We start from the raw sequence: 26,128 nt of genomic DNA on the forward strand, positions 1-26,128 counted from the left end.
CTGAATGTTATAAATCAGCTGTGGTAGTACCAATCTTGAAAAAGCCTGGACTAGATGTTGACATGGTTGCAAACTATAGACCCATCTCACATCTGTCTTTCTTGTCTAAAGTCTTTGAAAAAGTGGTTTTAAGCAGCTCACTGAGCATTTGTCAACAAACAATTTGTTTGAACCATTTCAGTCTGCTTTTAGACCAAATCACTCCACAGAAACAGCTTTACTAAAAGTGGTGAATGACCTGCTGGTACATGCAGACAATGATCGCACTTCAGTTTTATTACTGCTGGACCTAAGTGCCGCATTTGACACTGTTGATCACGGCATTTTATTGGATAGGCTTGAACATTTTATTGGAATTACAGGGAATGTTTTATCATGGCTGAGATCTTACCTGTCAGGGAGGTCTCAGACTGTTAATTTTAATAATGTTCTTTCTGAGACCTGTGGTGAGGCATGGGGTCCCTCAGGGCTCTGTGCTTGGACCACTGCTGTTCTCTATGTACCTGCTGCCTCTTGGTGTTCTTTTACGTTCTTTTAAAGTAACCTTTCATTGTTATGCTGACGACCTGCAGCTCTATGTTCCTCTAATAATTGGAAATTGTACTGAAATCTCTAATTTGGAATCTTGTCTATCAGCAATTAAGGGCTGGTTATCGGATAATTCCTGTGCTTAAATACTGATAAAACAGAGTTGATGGTCATTGGACCGCCTAAATTTCAGCACTCGTCCCAAAATTTTACCCTGAGAATTGATGATAGGGTCATAACTTGTAGAGACAAAGTAAAAAATTTGGGCGTGTGGTTTGACACGGTGCTCTCTTTTGAGTCTCATATAAAAGAAATAACAAAACCACCTTTTATCACTTGAGGAACATAGCTAGAATTAGACAAGTTTTGTCAAACGATACTGCAGAGATTCTTGTTCATGCATTTGTGTCCTCACGCATTGATTACTGTAATGCTCTTTTCTCAGGGCTACCAAAGAAAAGTTTTAAAGGTCTACAGATGGTGCAAAACGCAGCTGCTCGTATTTTTAACAAGAACTGGAAAATTCGAACATATTAGCCCTGTTTTATACTCTCTTCATTGGCTACCTTGTCCGGTTCGAGCTGATTTTAAAGTCCTGTTGCTCACTTACAAGGCTTTAAATGGATTAGCATCTTCATATCTCTCTGACCTTTTACACCGGTATATTCCATCCCGTGCTCTCCGATCTCAGGACTCTGGTCTTTTAAAAGTTCCTAAAGCCAGGAAAAAGAAAATTGGAGAGCGTGCTTTTTCTTTTCGTGCCCGGTTTTGTGGAATAACCTCCCTCAAGATATTAGGCAGGCATGCTCTGTTGAGGTTTTAAAGCTAAGCTGAAGACACACTTGTTTACCTTATCCTACATGTCTTAACTCTATGGCTTTTAGGTTTTAAATGTTTTCTTCTTTTTATTTTGTTCTTAATTTCTCTTTTTTATTTCTGTTCTTAACTTGTACTGTGTCTCCTATCTGTATTGTTATGTATTACTTTTAAACCCTTTTAATTTCAAACAGTTGTACAGCACTTTGCTTGAAGGTGCTTTATAAATAAAGTTATTATTATTATTATTATTATTATTATTATTATTATTATTATTATTATTATTATTAGTGAACACGCTTCAACAAGAGATGACTGATAATATACAGCTGTAGTGCTGAGGGAAACTGCCAAACAGGAGTTTGATATTTCCTCTGGACAAAGATAAAAAAAAAAAAAAGACAAGGAGAAAAGTGGCAAAGAAAAGGACTAGTGAGTTGTATGTGAGCATGCTTAATGTGGGCTGGACATTAAGGAAAGAAAAAAGGAATTGTATTGATTGGCTGTGCAGAGACATAAAGCTTGAAAGAATTTTCAGCAGTGATTATGGATAGAGATGGAAATGTAGTGAGAAACTAATGAAAACAGAGAGCGAGACAGAGGAGGATAGATGGTGGAAAGCCAGCAAAAAGCAGAGGACTAGAAAGAAGGAAGTAAGGGTATAGTGTATATACTAGACAAAAGAGCCATAAGGCAGGAGGAAAGGGAGAAGACCACAGGGAAGATTCATGGATGTAGTGAACAAGGACATGTAGAGTTTTGGTGTGAGAGAGGAGGATGCTAGAGATAAGGTGAGAAGGAGGCAGATGATTTGCTCTGGTGACTCCTAAAGGGAGCAGATAAAATATTGAAAGATTCAGTAAAATTCTTGAGATACAACCAGATCAGATGTTTCCTGCATATCAGAAATTATCATACAGTAAAGTTTTAATGAGCCTAGAGGTAAGTATAGATGGCATCTGTCCTGGAAGCATTTTAAAAAAATCATGTTTACTTTTAATAAAGCCCACAATGTGGTCGAAATCAAGCCTCATTTACTCATTATTAAAATGTTTTATTACAATATTTCCTCACTGTGGTTGAACACATTTCATCACTTTATGTTGGTCAGTATTAGACATCAAACATCAAAACTACAAATTGTCAAATTCAAGACGTTTGAAAGTCACTTCAATACAACATTAGTGAAATGCTTTTAGTTTTAACACAGTATTATTATACTGTAATGATATGTGTAGTATTACAATAAACAGCTATGTGGAGCAATTCACATCCTTTCACGCACAGACTGATGCATCACAGTATTTTTTGCATCATTTTAAGAAGGCCTCTATGAGAAAATTGTGATGACCAAAGTACGAATGTGACTCTGCCTTCACTCTGTGGACCGATGTCCTGCCACTAACATTATTGTTCTTGTTGTTCACAGGAAATTGGTTTTAGTTGCCTGCCTTATACTATCTGATAAGACCAGGTGCGACCTCAACAAACAGGAAGTCAAACATGCCATTGATGTAAGTAATGCAAACATACAGTAGTAAAATTTGCCTTTGTCAGTCAGATCATCTTCCTCTTGCTCAGGGTGTTTGTGAGTCAGTCGAACATGAAAAATTGAAGCACAAGGTCCTGACATGTTTCACACCAAGCTAAAGAAGCTAGCTGTACTCAATAAGCACCTGGCAGCACAAATGAACAAGCTGCTAATGGATGAGACAAACCCAGAGTCCTGGGATCAGACAGTCCTGATCCCAGGACTGCAGAAGGGATGGGTCCCATCCAGCTACCAACCAATAACCTTCCTCAGCACAATGTGGAAGCTCCTGTCAGGCATCATAGCAGCCAAGATGAACAGGCACGTGAGTGGGGAACACCAGAAAAAGGAGTTGGCAAAAACAAGGGGGCAAAACACCGGCTCCTGGTAGAATCCTGCTTCACACATGGATCCTGGAATACTTAGAACTACTCAAGGTCAACATGACCATAAGATCTTTCAGCAGGAATTCAAGGGGGGATGTAGTGAACAAAACTAGAAGCCAACTTCAAGCCAATTGCACAAGTTACCGTTAGGTGCAGGATTTAGCAAGTAGATGCTCTCTCCCCATCGCTGTTCTGCATATGCCTGAACACCCTAGCAGATCTGTAACAAGACTAGCAACGTCTTTTTCAGATACCCTGGTGGATAATAAGCTCCCCAAAGTAGGAGATAGAAGTCACTGACATCAAGATAAGGCATAGAGGGTTCCACCCCAATTTTACACAATTTCTCTTAATTTTTATTTTACTTTTTTGCAAATGACATGCTGCATGTTCATGGGCTGCATTAACTGAAAGAAGCAGCAAAAAAAAAAAAAAAAAAAAATACCGCAGACTAGACTGGACTCATGTATAAAGTTAGATGTTAAAAGAAGGAACTCACTGTGACTTCCTCATTTCTTTTTCTGCGTTGTTAACATCAAAGTTCCTGAGAGAAATGTCTGCTTGTGATCCAGCTTCAAACCACATTTCATTCTGTGTTTTTTTTTTCTCATTGTATCATAATGGGACAGATAGTTCACCAAACTGAGGTCTCCAACAGACTGTTTGACACTGCTGTGAAGTCTTGTGTCAGGACACTAGTGGAAGATCGAAGTACTGCAGGTTTGTATTTTTCTTTTCTAGCCTCTGATGGAAGGAGGTTGCAGAAACACTTCCTATTGAGCTGCAGTTGTTTTACACTTTGCATTTTAGTGTCACAGCCCTCAGACTTTATTTTATCACAACATGCATGAACATATTTCAACATCACTGTGAAACAGGATGCTTCTAATTTTGGAGATATTGCACAAATGGAAGAAAGCAGGCTTACATATTTGTTGAATGTGGACATTGAAGGACATATGCTGCTACGAGAGGCCAAAATAATGCAATTCAGGGTAGACACCATATTTCTAAGGGTTTTAGAGCTGCACCCTGTGGAACTCCAGAATTAACCTTTGTGTTGAAAGAGGACTTCCTATTTACACAAACAAACTGGAGTCTGTTAGATATGATTCAAACCAGTGCAGCACAGTACCTTTAATACCCATAGTGTCACAGTACTGGGTCTGTGACCAAGTGTTTTGTGTTTCAGTTATATTCCTTGATTATTTGTTATTCATGGATTTGGTTTTCTTGGTGGTTTTCTGTTTATATTATCTTTATAGCTCTAGCTCCTAGTTTGGGTCACTGTGTCTTCCTTGTGTTCCATGTTGTATATCCAGTCAGTCATGTCTCAGTGTCAAGTCTGTGTCTCTGAGTTTGTGTCTTTGCGAAAGTCTCTGGCTTCCTGTTTTACTTTGATAGTCTTTGTCTTATGTCAGCTTTTTTCCCACTTGTTCCCCATCCTCTCATTAGCTGTGTCCCAATTCATAGGCCGCATCCTTCAGAGGCCGCATTTGAAGGCCGATTATGTCACAGCCAGGCAACGAAGGCTGTCCCAATTTGAAGGCTCCAAGCTCCAAATGGGGCGCACAAATGCGTCCTCCTTTTCCCCAGATTTGAAGGACTGGAACGGGTGTATCCTTCGTGGTCCAACCTATCCCAGGATTCATAGCGCAGCGGTAGCTGTGGGTAATTAAAAAAAAAAAAAAAAAAAAGGCAGACAGCTTAAGCGGCCCGGCCGAAGAGTAAACTTTTAAAAGTACTGACTTTTATGTCACTTATTTATGCGTCGATATACGCCGTTCAATAGTTGACCTTAATGTTACAGAGAATTTGACAGTTTTGTGGATAATTAACTCAGTAATATATCCACAAACAGAACAAGCTGATAGTCTGTGAAGGCTGCCATGCTTAGTCACACAAGCAGGATTCATTACACTGTTAATGTTAGCTCAGCTATTTTGCTGCCTCTGTTTAGTAGTTAAAGCCAAACAGACTTTAACGTTTGTTTTAACGAGCGGACGGTTCACTCGTTAAGCTAAACAAAAAGTGCTTTATTCATAGGATTCAAACATGTGGCCACTGTACCATCTGGGAACTCTTCTTATTTAGTACTCCTAATAACACAAACCGAAAATACTCATCCTGTTTTGCTGTTTTGTAGTAGTGTAAACCAGCGGTCCCCAACCTTTTAATGCCCGGACCGGTTTAATGTCAGACAGTAGTTTCACGGACCGGCCTTTAAGGTGTCGCGGATAAATACAACAAAATAAAATGATACAACCAAGACAAAAACTGTGGTATTTTGTAAATATAATAATAAACGCGAATTCACTGTGTAATTGTGTAACTTTATTAGCAGCGTCCTCCTGAAATGCTCCAACAACATTGAGAGTAACATCCTCCTCTCTGCCTCTTAATGCTCTCTGGTCGCTATGGTAACGCATAAATATTTCTTTCAAAATAAGTTACAAAACTCCAACACAGGAAAAGACCCAGGGAAACCGAGTTACCAATAAAAACCCTGAAAACCATAAATTTCACACCCGAGCCTCAACTCTCGGGGTGTGAAACCAAACGACTCACAGACCAGTACCGGTCCATTTACCGGGGGTTGGAGACCGCTGGTATATACCATCTGAGACCGTCACCTTTTTGTCTGTCCTGCACTCTCTGTCTTTTTCTTTCTCTCTGATTGTGTAATAAAAGTATGAACATGTATTTAAGTTAAACTTGTGTTTGAATCCTGCAGCTTATCACACATTTGATTTCCATGTGTGAGAACTGCAAGTGTCCAGAGTGAGGACAGACTGAGGGACCCACTGCTGCACATCATCTGTGAGGCTTTGCACCCCTGATGATCCACCAGGACAAACTCAGCAGTGTCTGAGGAGGAGGAGGAGGAAGAGCCAGCAGCAGCTGAGAGATGGACAGAATAGAACTTTGTGAACGACTGATAGAAAAGTTTAAAAGCAGCGATGCGGCTGGGGGATGAGGAGTAGGTCTCCAGCCCTCCACCATCACCAGTCTCCTCCGTCTCCCTGCTCCCTCTTCAAAGAGGAAGTGGGATCCACGCTGCCGACGCTCCTCACCACAGCCAGATTCCAGGACTTCTGAACAGCCGGCTGTGGTGAGTAACACAGACATTTTCTAGTCTCCCGCTAAAAAGTTGACTGTATGCTCTGGGGCAAACTCAGTTTTGTGTGGGGAGCAACGAAGCCCGTTTTTCTTGTGCTTCCGAGCCAAGGATTATTACCATGGGCACTGTCCATTTCAAGGACTTGCATGTTAATCCTGTGAATAAGAGAGATTTTTCCTCCTCTGTTCCTCTAGTCCTCAGTTCCCCTGAGTCTGTCAACTCAGTGACTGTTCATTCCGAGGAAATCTGTTCCAATTAAATGGATTTTAAGAACTGTTTCCTCCATGCTCTTTCTGAGCCTGGGACATTTATTGCAGAGGCTGTGAAATCCTGCTCAGAGGATTTAAAGACTGTTTCTCCTGAGAGCTCAACCGAGCTGCCTCAGCTTCCTGTTCCCAATGAGAGCTCAGGTGAGCCATCTCAGCTGTCTGCAGCAGCCTCCGCTGAGAGCTCAGACAAGCTCATCCAGCCTGCTTTGAACTGTGTTTTGCTGGAGCCGGAGAGACATCCAGAGCTAGCTTGGTGTCCCACACAGATTCAGCTAGCTTCACCTTAGCCAGAGGTCTCTGCACCTGCTGGCCATGTTTCTGTCCCGCCAAAGGTTTTCACACCATCTGGTTAAGTTTCTGTTCCTGCTGGGGGCTCAGCAGAGCTGCTCCAGCCGTCTGCAGTTTCCACGCCGTCATCTGTCTCTGCTGGAAGCTCTGGGGAATCCGTCTATTTGTCATCTGCCTCCGCTGGGGGCTCTGGAGAGTTCGTCCAGCTGTCAATGGCTTCCATGCTGCTGCCTGTTCTCACTGGTGGCTCAGGAGAGTCCATCTAACTGCCAGCACAACCGTTCATAGCTGTCACGCCGTCACCTGTGACTCCACCACCCATGGCTTTCATGCCACCGCCTACTCAGCTGCTAGCTCAACCACCAGCTCAACCATCCACAGCTGCCATGCCGCCAGCAGCTGAACCACTTGCAACCTCCATGCTGCCGTCTAGTCCAGCTGCATCTCCGTCAGAGGTCAGCGCGCTGTTTGGTCCTCCCACGTCTGGTCCTGTCGGCCGGCCGTGGGTGATTTATGACATCACCCATCAGCCATCTACTAAGTAGTTTTGAGACACCTTGCTTCAGGTGACCTCAGTGGGTCATATGATGTACCACAGTGGTTTCACCCTAAATGTTTTTTCACACCTTGGCTCATGTGATGAGGCACATGATCAATACTGGGCCAATGACCACTAAGATTCAAACACCTGGGATTCTCCACCTCTTGGTTTTTAGAACTGAAGAAGCCTCCTGGATGAAGCATCTTCAAAAAGTTTAAGAAGTCCAGTTGATTTCTTTTTCAATATCCTCTGTATGAAGAAGAGTCTAAATACTTCCACTGCAGAAGTGAAGGAAATGTGTATATTTTAATATCTATAAGATATTTTATAAAAGAAAATAAAAACCAGACACTGTTAAAACTGCCAATGTTCATATTTATTTTCATTAAAAACATGTAGTTTACTGTATCTCTTCACTTTTTGTTTTCCTTATATCATGTCCTTAAATGATAGCAGTCTGTTTCCTGCAACGGTTTCATCTATCCTACAAAATCATAATAGCAACATTTTTTGTATCTGTTGAGCTGAATTATAAGCAGCTGTAATAAAAACAGCTTTAACCTGAGGCTATGTGACTGTGCATTGAAGTTATAAATATGTCAAAAGTAGAAAAATAAACTAACTTTTGTATAGGTTTCACCCATAGCTTAAGTGCTCATGTAATTATCACCACCCTGGCTGATGTCGTGTCTGGCTGGTGATCGGGGGACTGGCTGACTGCGTCCCGGGATCACTGCTGGCTATGGGAAGGCACCTGTCCATCCACACTTCAGAGTGTGGGGATGGCTGTGTGTGTCCAGGGCTAGCTTGGGCCTCTTCGTTGTGCGGTGGGGGCTCTGCTGGGTGTTGGGCAGTTACTGAGTCCCGCCTTTGCCTCATGCTGGGGTGGCCAGCGGGGTTGGTTGCCTGCTGGCTATAGGAGCTCCGTCCGGCCTCCATCTTCCCTCGGCTAGGATAGAATGTATGGTTGTTGAGATTAAGATCTTCAGGTCTCTTGGGAGCTGTGGAAAGCTGGGGTCTCTTGGGTCTTTCCCAGGCCTTCACCCTCATTTTTCAAATGTGTTTCATTACAAACAATCATACACACTCCCATCTTCTCTCTTTCTGGTTCACACACACACACACACACACACACACACACACACACACACACACACACACACACACACACACACACACACACACACACACACACACACACACACACACTGTGTTTTGTCTTTCAGGTGTTGCTTATTGTTTGTGTACTTTGTCACAGATGTAGCAGTTGGAGACCCAGCATGTCTGTTGGCTTCATCCTCGATTTTCCCCCACCCATACACAGAAAAATATGAATAATAGGATTAAATAAATAAAACAAAAACCTAAAAAGAGGAGCCTACAGAGAGCCTACAGTGCCCCTCTTGGGAAAGCAAATATGTTTGGCAAAACAAAGCATTCAGACATTACGCTTGTTACAGCTGCTGGACAGGACAGGTTTAAAAAAAGTACTGAAGTAATTCATAGTGAGGAAACAGTAGAGTACACAGGAGGTGAAGCATCTTTGGTGTGGCTGGCAGTACTCAGGTCCACCTGAGGCACTGAGTAGACAACATCAGTTGCTTCACCACAGGGGGCGCTGCTGGTGGCAGGAATGTGGGAAAACTCCACTTCAGCGTAGCAGAGGTTATCTGCCTTAAAGAGATAAAGAGGTGAGATCAAACATTAGACTTCAAAAATATGTTATAATTAATGTTGAATAGTTGAGTTGCAAAAACCCAAAGCTGCAAAAAACAAGAAAATATTAATTATCATAAAGCCTCTGAAGTCACCTTTTAAAATACTTTTGTAACAAAATCTGAACATTACAACGTTCACCAACACAAGATTTACTAGACTGCTTTTTTTTTTTTTACTGGACAGTGTTTTACAGTTGTATTAAACACAGATTAATCTGGATTAACCATAACTTTTGATAGACTTGTTTTCCACCAGAAAGGTGTTTTGTTTTTTTGTTTTTTTAAATCACACTGAGTATGAAGCTCATATTTATTCAAAAATACAAATTTCAATATAGAAAGGATTCTTTAGAGTCTTTTTCTCAATTTAACAGATTTTATCTGCTCCAAACATAGAGGAAGAACTTTTATTTCTTCAGTCTTCAGTGGAACATGGCTCTTTGTGTTTGACAACAGATGAATTAATTCAATACACAAACAGTTACCTGGTTTACTCAAAAGTTTTACTTACATTGTTATGAGGAGAGGTTGCAAGGCTGTAGAGGTCTATATTTTCAACTCCATCTGAACGGGGGTCTTTAGCAGTGGCATAAACTGAAGACACTTCGACAGGAGGTGACCTGCTCGGCATGTCACACTCTCTGATCTCTTCATACAACCTGTCGGCCTGCAGCAGGAAAACAAACCAGCTGACAGATACAAAGCAAACAATAATGAAGCTGATGTGTGTCTCATTTCCTAAAACTCACCTGCGTGTCAGCATACTCTGTTTCCACAGGAGGTCCTGAAAAACATCCAGGTCAGAAAATAAACATATCAATAAACCATATCAATCAAATCTGCTACAATCAGTTTCTGTTGTGAGTCATAAATGAACATTTGGTGCTCTTTCTACAAACAGACTGAACTTCAAAGGTGAAAACAGCGTGACAGAAACGTCACACCTGACTTAATTCATGCAAACTGAGACATTCTGAGCTGAGCATGTTTAGCTTTTTCTGTTTAACTTTTGTATATAAATGTTAATAGAATCCTATTTTGGTAAAATGAACTGCCCTTCAAAGGTGTGTTTAGCTACCTTACGTTGACATTTCTATTGTTTGAGAGAATATTTAATTCATACATGAAAAAGTCATTTATAGCAGTTGAAAAGTGCTTCTTTTTAAATTTCATATTAGTTTAAAAAAGAAACGAAAATCTTATATTAGGTTTAGTCTCAAGGAAATGGATGTGGATCAGTGTGGTGAACTGTGTTTTAAGTGTTTCCCATAGCCTCACCTCTGGGTTTAGTGGTCTTCCTCCTCATGCAGAAAATCAGCAGAGCTGCTGATAAGACGACGATCATAACGACCAGAATCAGACCCACATAAATCAGCACATCTGCAGGAGTTTAACAGAGAAGATTTCTTTTACTCACAGTGTAAACATGTGGCCTCCAGGTCTGTTCATTTAGCAGTAAAGTTGTGCACATACAGAGTAATGTGTATTTTTAGATTGAAAACAGTTCCTCAAACATTACCTGACAAACTGTTCACGAAGCATGACAGAACAATTTTTATTGCTTCTCATTTACAACACTTAAAGATCGGAGTGCTTCTTCCACAGCTCTTAATGTGTCAATCTTTTGTAGTTCTGTGATAAAAACACATTAATGAACCCACAGCCTTTTTCTACTCGGGCACTCAAAATGCTTCATCTGACCTGCCTCATTCATCCTTTTAGACAAACACTTTTTTCCTACACCTTGTGCTTTCTATCCAACAGTGACACTCTGATAAACACACTGGAATTTGGGATCAAACAACTGGTCTTCCAATTAGTAGATGACATGCTCTACCTCCTGAGTGACAGCCACCCAATATATTGTACCTGATCTTGCATCTTTGGTTTCAGTGGAGGCTGATGAAGGTGTGGAGCTTCCTGAAGTTGAGCTTAAACTCTGTGTTGTTTCCATTTTTGGTGGCGCAGAGGCTGATGAAGGTGTGGAGCTTCCTGAAGTTGAGCTTAAACTCTGTGTTGTTGGTGGTGTGGAGGCTGATGAGAGAAACACTGAAGCTGAAAAAGGTCTCAGAGTCCCGTTTGGTGTTGAAGTGGTTGAAGCTGTGAACAATGAAACCATCAGAGTCATAATAAGACCACTTGAAGCAGTTTATATATCTGCATGTGACTGACGTGGTTATGGGCTGTTTGACAGCAGAACTGATGAAACTTGATGTTTCAGATAAATATAACATCTGTAGGTGATTTGAAAGAAAAGTAGCTGCCTTTGAGACGGGAAACTTCTGTCACACCTTCAAAGACAAACACGACTGTTAGCAGAAACTCACCTGCTGTGACAATCAGCTCAAACTCATCTTTCCCTGTATCAAAAATTCTGTCCAAAGAGCACCTGTACCGTCCTGAGTCAGACTGTTTCAGCTGTGTGATGCTCACATACAGAGTATATGAGAAAAAGCCTTTGATTTCATATTTAATGCTGTATCTGCCGTTCTGAGCTGCATCATCAGATGTTTCAACAAGAATGTTTCCATTTTCACATTTTTCCTTACAGAAGAGTTTCCTGCTTCCAGAGAAATAAAAGCTGCATTTAACTGTGATGTTTCCTCCTTCCTCTGCTCTGTGGGTGAGAGTTTGTGCTTTGACCAAACCAGTGTTTCCATCCTGAAGTGCTGCTGAAAGGATGAACAATCATTAGTTACAGTCTTACTATAGATTAATTTAAAGACAGATGGTTGTCACTGTGTTTTTTTTTCTTCAGTATATAAAATAAAGAATAATTCAGTGTTGCTTCATGAGCTCTACTAAGTTGTTCAGAAGGACAGAGAAAAAAATATTTGATTTCAGGCTTAATGTACAATAAAAACTCCAGAGTGATTTCTGGGGATCAAAGTGGTGTGAAACTAAAAATGATTTGCACACTGCAGTCAGGCAAAAGCAGAAGTTTGCGTAAACATTTAAATTCTATGCATGTTTATATTTCGGGGTTTTATCTTTTTTATAAATATTAAAAAGTGTCCTTTCAATAAGCTGCATGTTTGAGTGACTCTTTTCCAAACACCCAGTTTAACCACAGAAAGAAATAATTTTTATGAGATAGCAAAGAAGTGAAGCAAGTTGTAAAGCCAGCTGATTACCTACAAATGACAATAAAATGGAGACAAATAAGACTTAGAACAGAGAAAGTGACAGAAATAAGAAGAGAATTTACTCACTGAGGAAGATGAAGCAGACCAAAGTGTGTTTCATCTCAGAGCTCTGATGGTTTAATGCTGCTTCTCTTCTTCTTCACTGCAAACCAGGAACTTCTTACTTCTCTTAATTATGAGGTCACGCCTTCAAACCACACACACACACACACACACACACACACACACACACACACACACACACACACACACACACACACACACACACACACACACACACACACACACACACACACACACACACACACACACACAAAGGCTTTTGTTTTTACTGCAATAATGTTTCTTTATTTAAATTTTCCAGTTTCCTGTCATAACTAAAAGATTTTTGATTTTCAGAGCTTCATTCAGGCTCTTAAGAAACCGACTGCATGAAGTTTACTAAAGTACAATTATAGGATATAAACTAGACTATTCTATAACTAGACTAGACTAGTTATATCAAAATGCTGTCAGTCCTCAATTTTCATCAGATCAAACAGAACAATTTTTAGTATTTCATTTATCAGACTATATAGAAATAAGATGTCTATTTATTTACGACTTCTATTTTTAGTTGTGTGTCACAAACTGAATCTTTTAATGTTCAAAAATTCATCCATTCTCTACTCAAACTTAAACACAGTAATGCAGTAAAGGGAAATATTTACCAGGTTTTTATTTTTTATTTATTCTTTTTAGATTATTTGAAGTTAATTTTTTTTTAATATATTATGTTGTTTCTATCTGAAAAAACTCTGACCAAACAGAAGAGCCTTATATATGTTCCATATTTACTTTACCCGTTTATAAGCATTTCTACCGCCAGGTCAAAAACATACAAAAAAAATAGACCAGTAGCCCCCAACCCCTGGGCCACGGAGCGGTACCGCGCCGTGAGAGTTGAGGCTTGTTTTTATCCTTAACTCGGTGTCCCTGGGTCTTTTCCTCTGTGTTATGAATAAATCTTCTTTGTTTTGGTACCGGTACTGGTTTTATTTTGTTGTATTTATTCACGACACCTTAAAGGCCGGTCCATGACAATATTGTCGGACATAAACCGGTCCGTGGTGCAAAAAAGGTTGGGGACCACTGAAATAGATATATAAGCCATTATATATATATATATATATATATATATATAAAAATGTACCTGTACACTGCCCAATTTACATAACCACGTGGCGGCAAGGACCTCACAGCACATGCATACTCCCAGTGTATTATAAGAGTGTGTTGCACACAAGGTTGGCAAAAGTACAGACATTCTGTACTTACTTAGAAGTACAAATACTGCTGTTAAAAATACTCCAGTAAAAGTCGAAGTACTGATTCAACTTCTTTACTCGGGTAAAAGTAAAAAAAAGTACAGGCTCTGAAATGTAAAGCAAAAGTAATATATTAAAAGCTCTTTGGAGGATGTTTCTATTTTGGTGCAAAGCTAACTGAACCTTGTGCTATAATAACATAATGATAAAATAATATCACTAGATGGGAATAAAAACTTTTGTCACGGCGGTGAACACCAGTATGTTTGTGGGGCAGACCCAAAAGCAGACACAGGAGAAATGAACTGATGATCAAACAAAAAGCGAGCCTTTATTACAGCTGATACAAAAAACAAAAAACAGAACACAAGCACAGGAAGACAAGGACAGGTGAAATACACAGGAGGGTAATGGGGGAAGTACAAACACCTGGGGAGACACAGCTGACACATGATCATGATGCCACAAGTTGAAGTAAAATAAAACACACTGAACATGGAAACACCATCCTCTTCAAAATAAAACAGGAAACACGAGAGACTTAGCCATGACAGCAAGCTTGATAATTAGAACATGGAACATGGGGAGAGACTAACACACGGGAAAACTGAAAGTAAAACACTGAGACAAGACAGACAACATGGAGGACAGGAAAAGACTCATAAATCAGGAGACATAGATGAAACAAAAACTAGAATAAAACTCAACTAAATCCTAACTAATAATAACAACACAAGAACTTAACATATTTCCAATAAAACATATGGAATCAAAAATACAAAATAAACTCAAAATGCAGGTCACAGACCAAGCCCCTGACAACTTTAGTCTAACTTTTTAAAATTCTAATTATACTCAGCTTGAATCTGAAGAAAAAGAAGGAAAATAAAGGCTATATATCCATTTTCTGTTGCCTTCATTGTAGAGCGTGACTTTGCCTCTAAACAGGAAAATGTGTAGCTGTCACAGTAAGATGTGATTATATTGTTCAAAACTGGGTATTTAATGTAAATCCTATGTTGTCTTGTTACCACCTTCTGGTGGACTTGAGTATTGCACTTTCAGGTGCGATGATTTGGACGCATTTTTAATTAAGGCACACATGTCGCCAGAGAGTGAAGACTCAAGCCAGAAAACAAGCTAGTCAAAGTCAAAGTCAGCTTTATTTTTAGTTTTATTGTCAGCTGTATCTTGTGGATAAAGAGCAAAACTGGACAACATGGACTGCAATTGCTCCTGAATGTGTGGTAGAAAGACACATGCAGTATACTTGTGTGTTTTACCTTGTGTGTACGTTCTTATTTGGCATTTTTTATTTAATTTGGTTTATCTGTGTTTGCTGGTGAAGATGAGATTAAATTACTGGTTAAACATCAGCTGGAGCATGGCTCTTTATTCTACACCAAACATAAAAAATAACCTTTGGGGGCAGTTACATATAGTCAGGGGTTAAAGTGGATTCAGCAGGTGGGGAACCCTAAAATTGGTTGTAATGGCTCAGTGAGAGGAAAAGAATCATAACTCACAATCATTTCTACTAAAAGCTCCAGTGGATTTTCTTAGTGCACAGGCTGTGATCAGCTGACCTGCTGCTCTTTGTGGATGTGAGCAGATGTTTCATGAGTTGTCCTGCCTGATTTGCATCCTCTACATCAGGGGTGCCCAATCCTAGTCCTCGAGAGCTACTGTCCTGCAGCTTTTAGATGCATCCCTACTCCAACACAGCTGAATCAAATGGTTTGATGACCTCTTCAGCATGCCATCAAGTTTGGCAAAGGCCTGATAACAAGACATTCATTTGATTCAGGTGTGTTGGAACAAGGATGAATCTAAAAGCTGTAGGACGGTAGCTCTCGAGGACTAGGATTGGGCACCCCTGCTCTACATTGTTTATGCTGCATTTGTTTAGATGGTGTAAAGTTTGTATGAAGGGGAATTCAGTGGAGGAATCTAAGCATCATGAGCTTAACTTCAAATTCATCTCTGCTAAACTTGATGCAACCTTACTCTGACCATGAAACAACAGCCACTGTGCACCAGTCACACACTGTTCTTTACTTTAAGTCAGGGGTTTCGAACTCCAGGCCTCGAGGGCCGGTGTCCTGCAGGTTTTAGATATCACCCCTGGGTCAACACACCTGAATCAAATTATTAGTTAATTACCAGGCTTCTGGAGAACTTTAAGACATGTTGAGGAGGCAATTTAGCCATTTAAAACAGCTGTGTTTGATCAAGGACACATCTAAAACCTGCAGGACACCGGCCCTCAAGGCTTGAAGTTCGACACCTGTGCTTTAAGTCCATCACAGTACAGATCCTGCTCTAACCTGCAGAGGATTTTCATGCAGCCTTTAAATAACACAGTTAATCTACCTCAGTTTATTTTGCACAGACCCAACATTTAAAAACTTGAGGACTTACATGTAAGCTTTAAATGAGGAGTCCATACCTTTAAAGCTAACCTCTCTTCTTCCGTTCCTGTCTTTCTTCATCTCTGAGTGAAGTTAGCTCTTTAGTTTTTCTACATGTGAAATACAGCAGCTGGACCTTTAGCGGCAACACACTGTGAGACAAACTCCACAAACAGCTTGTGTGTTTGTGTAACGGAGTGAAGGTGATTTTAGCACAAGTGTTATTAAAGGAGGGAAACCTTCCTCAAAACGGACGGAGCAGTGGAGCAGCCAAGGGAATGCACACGAATTAAAAACTGTATGACTAAAATATAATTTATTATATTTAAAGAGTTAAAAATATAAAATGAATTAAAACAACCCTGGCCAGGGAACAACACAGTAAAAATCAATAAGACAACATTAAAAACCCAGTGGCGAGAGACGCGGCTGTGAATAATTAGACTTCCGGTTCCGGAGGCAACCAAGCGATGGAAGCTTAGACCGTACTCTCCAGATCAAAATTCAGGAATTACCCCATAAAGTCAATTTACTACGACAAAAATATTTTTTGTGAACTTCTGGATAGGGGAACGATGGCTACGAAACAAAAAAGTAGGAAGACCACTACGCAAACTACAAAAGAGGCAAATTTGCTAACGCATGATGTCGCTACTGTTAGCTCCGGCGAAGACACGTCTGGTGAAGTTAATACGGAGGAAGAAGTGACGAATAAAATAATACTTAAAGAACTACGTGAGTATCGACAAGAAATTAAGGCAGAGTTTACAAAGACAAACGCTAGATTGGATGAAGCTGAGAGCAGGATCGAGGGAAATGAGAGGAAACTACAAGATTTGGAAGAAGTGTTAACAAGCATGCTGCGAACGCAAGAGCAGCTACAAGAGAAGTTAACAGATCTGGAGTGCCGCTCAAGGAGAGAGAATGTGAGAATATACGGAATACCTGAGGGTGCAGAAGGAAACGCAAAAGCAATGGTAGCGTTTGTCGAGAAACTCCTTAGGGAAAATTTGGGAATCCCTGCCTCAACGGAGATGCACATTGAAAGAGCACACCGGACCCTGGGTCCACAGCCTCCACCAGACGTGAAGCCTAGATCTATCCTTGTTAGATTCCAAAGCTTTAAAATGAAGGAAGAGGTGATCCATCTGGCATGGCAGAAAAAAGGTTTCACTATGGATAATCACTTAATTAGCATCGACCACGACTACGCTCCAACAATTTTGAAAAAGCGGAAGGAATATGCTGAAGCCAGGCGTGCACTGAAGGAAAACAAGATACGTTTCCAAACACTGTATCCAGCCCGTCTGAGAGTACATTATGAAGATGGGAATATAATGTATGACACGGTGGAAGAGGCAACAGCGGACATGGCGAGCCGGGGACTGCCGGTAAAAGTGATTGAAAAACCAGTGTCACTTTGGGAGAGGATTCAGCAAGGAGCATGGCAGCCTGTGCGAGCAAGGCGAACTTTGGAGGTGGCGAAACCACGCAGCTTCAAAGATAAACTACAAGCGTTCAGACGTTCATCACCAGACAATACAGGTTAGATTTAATCCCAACTACAACAACGGACTTTAGTGGTGATAATTGACGGTTAAGACAAGATAAAGAGCCTCACTTAACATAAATGTGTTAAGTAATTTGACCGAAGTAAAGACACAAAAGGGGAGAGGACCATCATGACTGTTGCCACAGTAGAGGGCCCTGCAACTCATTCTGGGTTGGAGGCTTTCCCTCGGACTTGTTACAGGTCAGAAAGAGGACCGTGCGGGTGGAAGTCAGAAGAGCGAGAACTGTTAAGTGTTCACAACTTTATGTATTTATGTTTATTTATTTTTCATTTAATTTTTTGGTGGCAATTTATATTTTACTGTGTTAACGAGGCAGCAGCTCATATGAAGTGGGGGAGAAAGGGGGGAAATGTAAGGTATGAATGCAGGGAGAACCAATTGAATTAATATCCTTTAATGTAAATGGAGTTCTAAATCCGGTCAAAAGAAGTAAGATTCTGTCTAAATTAAAAAGGGAAAAGGCACAGGTGGCTTTCCTCCAGGAGACCCACCTGAGTCAATCTGAACATGATAAATTGAGAAGACAAGGTTTTAAAAACGTATTTTCGTCTTCATACAAGGGAGGACATAGGAGAGGGGTTGCTATACTTATTTCAAATGCAATTAATTATGAACATATATCTGAACTACAGGATGGGGAGGGAAGGTTTGTAAAAATTACGGGCAAAATTGAAGGTCAGGAAATGACATTTATAAATGTGTATATTCCTCCGGGAAGTAACTGGACAATATATAAACAAATATTTGATTTAATGGTGAATTCACAAGGTCTGGTAATCTGTGGAGGTGATTTCAATATCAGATTGAACCCTAAACTAGACGTGTCTGGAGCATCTATTAGCTCAAATGCTCTTACAAAAAAATGTAATCAATTGATGGAGGAATTGGGGATAATTGATGTTTGGAGAGAGTTACATCCTAAAAGTAGGGATTATACCCACTACTCCTGTCCCCATAGGACTTATTCTAGAATAGACTACTTTTTTATGTTTAGTAGTGATTGTACTAGAGTAAAGGAATGTAAAATTAAAACGATAGATCTTTCAGATCATAGCCTCATTTCACTGTCTTTGAGTTTAGAGAAGAAAGCAAGGAAGGTGCTGTGGAAATTGAATTCAACTATATTAAACGATCCCATATTAAAACAAAAGCTAAGAGAAGAAATAAATGATTTTCTTGAATTAAACGATACAGGGGAAGTGTCGCAAATCATATTATGGGACACTCTAAAGGCAGTAATGAGAGGAAAAATAATTTCAATGACCTCCCATCTGAAAAAGATAAAGAAGCAAAAATTAGCCAACCTTCAGGTAAAGTTAAAACAACTACAACGGGAAGATGGATACAAAGGTAATTCTGAGATAAAAAATGAAATTAAAAAAATACAGGTTGAAATCGATGAAATTTATACGCAGGAAACTCAAAAGAAAATTATTTTTTTAAAGCAGAAATATTACGAAATAGGAAGCAAATCCTCTAAAGTCTTAGCTTACAAACTGCGTAAACAGAGATTGGAAAGTACAATTTTTAAAATAAAAAACCCACAAACAAAGATAATTGAAAATCAATTGGAGAAAATTCAAGAGAGCTTAGAGTTCTATAAAGAATTATATACCCAACCACAAACAACGGATGAAATAAAAGTGGATAATTTTTTGAACAAATTAAAATTACCAACTTTAACAAATTTCCAAAATGAAAGTTTACTCCAACCAATAACAACCAAAGAACTTCACCTGGCAATATCCAAATTAAAAGTAGGCAAGAGTCCGGGTTCGGATGGGTATACTGCAGAGTGGTATAAAAACCTTAAAGAGGACTTGCTCCCTATTTTATTGAAAACATTCAATTCGATTATGCAAAAGGGTAAATTACCCCCTTCGTGGAAGGAAGCAGTTATTTCCATCATTCCCAAAGAGGGTAAAGATAGGACAGAATGTAGCAGTTATCGACCGATTAGTGTATTAAATTTGGATTATAAACTATTTACAGCAATTCTGGCATGGAGATTAGAAAAAATTTTACCTGACATAATAGACCTGGACCAGTGTGGTTTCATCCAACAAAGGCAAACAGTAGACAACATAAGGCGTTCTCTACATGTTATGGAACAAATAAACAGAGATAAGGTCCAGGCAGTGTTGGTGGGACTGGACGCTGAGAAAGCCTTTGATTCAGTCAGATGGCTTTTTCTTTACAAGGTATTGAAGACTTTTGGTTTCCATAATAAATTCATCTTAATAATACAATCCCTTTACGATAAACCAAGGGCTCGTGTGAAAGTCAATGGAGATTTATCTGAATCTTTTACCTTAGAAAGAGGGACCAGGCAAGGTTGTCCAATCTCACCACTTTTATTTGCACTTTATATTGAGCCTCTTGGTCAGTTTATAAGAAACAATACCAAAATTAAAGGTATTGTAGCTGCTGGTGAAGAACAAAAAGTTGCAATGTTTGCGGATGATGTCTTGGTTTTTCTGAGGGAACCTGAAGAATCATTTGAGGAGTTGATGTCTTCTCTATCTGTCTTTGGAGAACTGTCTGGTTATAAATTAAACCTAAACAAAACACAGGTAATGACACTAAATTATACAGCATCTAAAATGCTACGAGATAAATATAATATAAATTGGGAAGCTGAAACACTTAAATACTTGGGAATAACTTTAACTAAGAATATTTCTAATCTATCACAAGTAAATTATGGTCCCTTGTCACAGGCCATAAAATTTGATTTAGACAGGTGGAATCTGGTGCCTTTTAAAATTTAAATTCAAGGATATTAGCAGTGAAAATGAACGTACTCCCAAGACTCCTCTATTTATTTAGAACTTTGCGGTTGAAGTAAGTCAAACACAGTTCGGGGAATGGGACAAATGGATTGCGCGTTTTATTTGGCATGGGAAAAAACCAAGAATTAAAATTAGATCGTTACAGCTAAACAAGGCAAAAGGGGGGGCAATGCTCCCATGTTTACAATACTACTATTACGCATCTCAGGTTATCCCCCTGCTGCAATGGTGTAATCCTAATTTGACAGCTAAGTGGAAATCCATAGAATTTAATAGAACCCCTAAACTTCAACTACAAGCCTCAATTGCGGATAAAAATTAAGAGACCGTTTAGAAGATAAAGGACCATGGATAAGCCACACTCTAAAAATATGGAATAAAGTGATTAAAATATGTGGTAGTGAACAAATACTAAAAGTATTTAGATGGTGTGCTTATGACACAGATTTTAAACCAAATGAAAGTGATAATAGATTTCAGTCCTGGATAGAGTGGATTAACAACATTCTATTCCTTCACACATAAAGGCACTACAGAGTTTCCAGTCTTTACAAACAAGAAATGGCTTAAGACAAGTAGACTTCTTCAGGTTTGTTCAAATGAGGGATTATTTTAACAAACATTGCAATATCCCAAACCCAAATACGGTTGAGTCTGAAATTTTTAAGTTGGTTAAATTAGCATACGATAGTTCCTTGAGAAAGGCAATCTCCAAACTATATAATGTGCTTCTTCAAGCAAGGAAGGACACTACTCAAAATGTCAAGATTAAATGGGAATTGGAATCCGCCACGGTATAAAAGTCACTAAAAATTAAAAATCCAGGCGAGCAGTGCAGAAGGGGGAAACCCAGCGGCATCCTCGCCTTCCTGTCCGTGTTCTCCACTCCGGTGCGCCCGGGTGGGCAGAGCTCTTAACTCTGCCCGCCGCTTCCCGTAACACGCCAATTGGCACCGGCCAGTCTCGCCGCGGGAGGTAGAGCACTGTCTCGCTGCCTCTAGTTCCCCGCGGAAGCGTGATCGGGCCCCAGTAATTCCAGCAGCCGGACCGCTTCCTTGCTACACGCCAACCTCCACCAGCCCTCGCACTGACACCAACTCCGGCGCCGCCGCCGCTTGCGGCCGTCACCTGCCACTCCTAGTCTGCCATTCCTGCTCCTGTCTCTCAAGCCTCCCCGAGCCTCCTCTCAGTAGTCTGGTAGGCCCTCTTATTGGCCTATGGGACCTCCCAGGTGTGATCAAGTTCATAATCAGGTAGGGGCGTAGTCTTTCCAGGACAAGTCACGAATAAATACCATAAAAACATGCAATAAAACTCATAAAAATAAAACACTGTACAATATTAAAATATTAAAAGGAGGTAAAACACAGCAAAACATGCACAATAAAAACCCCAAGTAACTTGTCCATTTCCACCCCGTGACATCTGCTGATGTTTGTTGAGCTGATAGAAACGCTGCATTTGAAATGACCTGACACTTAAAAAAAAGTCACTCCCTTTATGCTCGCTCCTCTTCTATTACGCCAGTGAGATGCTGAAATACCTCAACCGCAACCTTTGGACAGTCGTTCCAGTGTTGAGGCCAAAACAAAAACAGAACATAAAAATAACAACAACAACAACAAAATACCTTCCTACTTTTAACTCTTGACTTTGCACACGTCATCTCTTTTTATGCAACATCGAACAAGATTGCCTTTCATGTGCTTCTGTTCAGGCTCAAATTGATTTGATTTTTGAAAGCTGGTAGTAACAAAATAATACTTTGACCCAAATGTGTTAAACCAAAAGTGAAAAACCTGTTTTGAAAATGTAGGGAGTCAAAGTAGGCTAATAAAAATACCTGAAAATTGTACTAACAAAGTATTTGTACTTTGTTACTTCCCACCTGGTAGCACATTATTATATATGATGTATTTTTATCTATTATGTCTACAAATGTCAAGAAGTCACAAGCAAAGCGAGAACACATCATGTCACAGGTTTATTCATTAAAATTATTTATTAAACAAATAGACATAACATTATTTTTTTACACCCCAAAAATACATGTTCAAAGCACCACAGCGATAGTCCGATATCAGCTCAGGTAGAGCGGGCAATCACAATGAAGCAGTTCATTTTAATATGCTCTGCGCTTCATATTTTTGGCCACCAGATGTCACCAAAGAGCACTGTGTTGAAAACCGCGTAATGAACCCTTTTCAATACAAGCTTCAGAAAGCGGCCTGTTGCTATGTCAGCTTATATCAGTCGTGATTTGGAGATGCGACGTCCGTCAACCCCAGAGGGTTAACACTCCCCTTAATTCCATTTTCAGAGTGGAACAATCAGCCAACTGTGTTGAAATGTTAAATGTCCATGGTGTTGATTCATAATGTGCTCTGGCACAATCACAGGCATCCGTCATTATTGAAAACAAGGAATAAAGCAGCTCTGCGCTATGAGCTGCACCATTTTAAATGGTGGAGGGTGGCACCAGGGGTGTGAAGAGATTATTTTAGTGATTTTTAAGTGAGTAGTAAAATAAGGAAGAAGATTTGGGTAAATGCTGTTTTTCTTTTCTAATGAATGCCACAATGTCATCAAAATCAAGTCTGTGTTTCCTGTTTGTAAGATCCTCGAGCTGTAGCGGATAAACGTTTTATTAAAATATTCCCTCGCTGTGGTTGAAACGTTAGAAATCAGAGCCAACAAGTTTTATCACCTTGTGCTGGTCATTATTAAACCACCAACCTACAATATATAAAACAATAAACGGCTAACCTCTGTGGATCACAGCTGATTCTTTCATTTATAACACACAGTGTTTTATATATTGTTTTACGAAGGCTCTATGAGAAAATTGTGGTGACCAAATTACAAATTACATTACCTCCAGCTGAACGTCAGCAAGACCAAGAAGCTGGTGGTGGACTTCAGAAGGAGTCAGCACAGAGACTACAAGCCCATTTTCATCAATGGAGCTCCAGTGGAGAGGGTGCAGTCCTTCAAATATCTTGGCGTCCACATCTCCTCAGACCTGACATGGGCTGCCCACATTCAGGTCCAGACCAAGAAGGCTAGGCAGCGCCTGTATCACCTCCGACAACTAAGGAAGTTCAGGGTCTCTCCAAAGATCCTCAGGATCTTCTATACAGGCGCTGTGGAGAGTATCCTCACACAGAACATGACAGCGTGGTTTGGGAACAGCTGTGTGAAGGACCAAAAAGCTCTCCAGAGAGTGATCCGTACAGCAGAACGCTGCTGCAGGATTGCTCTCCCCCCACTTCAGGACACCTACACCAGGAGATGCCGGACTAGAGCAACGCAGATACTGAAGGACCCGTCCCATCCTGGCAACAAACTGTTCCAACTTCTACAATCTGGTAGAAGGTTCCGCATCATCCGGGCAAGGACAGAGAGACTCAAGAAGAGCTTCTATCCTCAAGCCATCCGGACCCTAAACCAACCCCCCCCCCGAGACTCTCCTCCAGACACTCAATTCCTTTAACTTTAAATATGTTTATAGTGTCCATGTCATGCGCCACGGCGCGTGTGCACAAAAGGATCCAAGTGCAGACTCAGCGCTAACAGAAAAGGCACTTTATTACAATAACGAAAGGCGACCCGGGAAACCTAGAGAGCAAACGAGGAACTGAAAAACCCGGGGAGGAAACGACACGAGGAAGCCGGAATCGGGACCGTGGGAGGGATAGAGCGGGACCGTGGGAGCTCGGGAGGGTAGAGTGGCAGTCCGTGTGCAGGAAGTCCTGTGGAGCTAGTGGAAGAGCCAGGTGATGTACTGAGAGATCTAGTCGAGCAGGAGGACAGGCAGGTGACAGACGCTGAACGCCGAATCGAAACCACTTGTGATGTGATTACGGACTGGCATGGAGCATCCGTCAGCGCCGGGTGAAGTAGCTTCTCCTGTAATCACAGCGATGGAGAGCAGGTGTGCCGAGAATGGCCTAGCCCGGAGGGTGTGGCTATCCGCACATTCCACAGACATAGGACCACGGACCGTGACAGTGCCCCCCCCTCAAGGGTCGCCCCCTGGCGACCGACCGAATGGAGGCCTGCGGAGAGAAGCGTGGAAATCAGCGATGAGGGACGGATCCAGAATGAAAGACCGCGGGACCCAGAGGCTCTCTTCAGGACCGTATCCCTCCCAGTCCACTAGATATTGCCACCCCCGCCCACGCCGGCGCCTATCCACGATCCGCCGGACCGCGTAGGCCGGGTGACCGCCGACAAGCCGGGCAGGAGGAGGCGGCCCAGACGGAGGGCACAACGGGCTGAGGCGGACCGGTTTGACCTGGGAGACATGAAACGTGGGATGAATGCGCCAAGAAGCAGGGAGCTTGAGCCAAACCGCGGCTGGGTTAACAACCGCACCAATTTCATACGGGCCGATGAAGCGGGGAGCCAGCTTCCGGGGTGACGCATGCAGCGGAACGTACTTGGCAGCGAGCCAGACCTTCTGTCCCGGCTGATATCTGGGTGCTGGGGTGCGGTGGCGGTCCGCATAACGGGCGTGCCGATCCTTCGTCCGCAGGAGAGCTTGGCGGACCCTGAGCCAGACCCGCTGGCAGCGCCGGAGATGATGCTGTGCGGAGGGGACGGCGAGGTCCAGTTCATTTTCAGGGAACAGTGGAGGCTGGTAACCAAGGGACGCTTCAAACGGGGACAAACCAGTGGCAGATGAGGTGAGTGTGTTGTGTGCGTATTCTACCCAGGGTAGGTAAGAGACCCAGGTGGTGGGGTTGTGGGACGCTACGCATTGTAGCGCGGCCTCAAGCTCCTGATTAAGCCGCTCCGTTTGGCCGTTAGACTGCGGGTGGAAGCCCGAGCTTAAGCTGACTCTCGCGCCCAATATGGAACAAAAGGTCCTCCACACTTGTGACGTGAACTGCGGGCCTCGGTCCGGGACGATGTCAAGGGGAATTCCATGGAGCCGGAAAACGTGTTCAATCAGGGTCTGGGCTGTGTCAGCAGCGGAGGGCAGTTTTGCCAGCGGAATGAAGTGAGCGGCTTTAGAGAATCGGTCCACAACGGTGAGAACGACGCTCTTTCCCGAGGAACGAGGAAGGCCAGTAACAAAATCTAGGGAGATATGAGACCAAGGCCGGTGAGGCGTGCTGAGCGGGTGGAGCAGGCCCGCTGGGTGCTTAGTGGATGATTTGTTACGGGCACAAACGGCGCAGGCAGACACGTACTCCCTCACATCTTTCTGTAGGGTTTTCCACCAGAAATGACGTTTGAGGAGACCAATGGTTCTACTCACGCCAGGGTGACAGGAAAAGCGCGCGGTGTGGATCCAATGTATCACTGCTCCACGGGCGGCAGCGGGGACAAAACGCCGTCCGGGCGGTCCGGTGCCCGGGTCAGGGTCCCCTGGGAGGGCCCGGCGGATAGTTTCCTCGATATCCCAGGAGAGGGCGCCCACCACGCAGGCGGGGGGTAGAATGGTGGTTGGTGACGAGACGTCCGTGTCCGGAGAATACTGACGGGAGAGCGTGTCTGGCTTGACGTTCCGTGAACCTGGGCGATAGGAGACAGTGAAATTAAAGCGGGTAAAAAACAAAGACCAGCGGGCTTGTCGGGAGTTTAGTCTCTTAGCGGTTCTCAGATAGATCAGGTTCCTATGGTCCGTCCATATGAGAAAAGGTTGCTCGGCCCCCTCCAGCCAGTGGCGCCACTCCTCCAGCGCGAGTTTTA

General features: G+C 41.8%; 1 protein-coding gene across 5 annotated transcripts; it reads right to left on the minus strand.

The window, feature by feature from the left end:
• Positions 1-7,138: 7,138 nt before the first annotated feature.
• LOC116320849 (hyphally regulated cell wall protein 3-like) lies at positions 7,139-12,589 on the minus strand. Of its 5 annotated transcripts, XM_039604079.1 has the most exons (8): positions 12,411-12,589; positions 11,526-11,870; positions 11,191-11,298; positions 11,068-11,118; positions 10,477-10,578; positions 9,948-9,982; positions 9,710-9,865; positions 7,139-9,154 (listed from the first exon to the last, which is right to left on the minus strand). In XM_039604079.1, exons 1-8 carry the CDS (start codon positions 12,442-12,444, stop codon positions 8,981-8,983), a joined length of 1,005 nt encoding a protein of 334 aa, XP_039460013.1. In that variant the 5' UTR covers positions 12,445-12,589; the 3' UTR covers positions 7,139-8,980. The 5 variants fall into 5 exon arrangements, with proteins under 5 accessions (XP_039460013.1, XP_039460011.1, XP_039460014.1 ...); XM_039604077.1 differs by having other exon boundaries at positions 11,068-11,298; positions 11,526-11,867; XM_039604080.1 differs by having other exon boundaries at positions 11,068-11,298; positions 11,748-11,870.
• Positions 12,590-26,128: the final 13,539 nt, after the last annotated feature.

Source organism: Oreochromis aureus, linkage group 20 (genome assembly GCF_013358895.1).
Source record: "Oreochromis aureus strain Israel breed Guangdong linkage group 20, ZZ_aureus, whole genome shotgun sequence".
Classification (NCBI taxonomy): domain Eukaryota; kingdom Metazoa; phylum Chordata; class Actinopteri; order Cichliformes; family Cichlidae; genus Oreochromis; species Oreochromis aureus.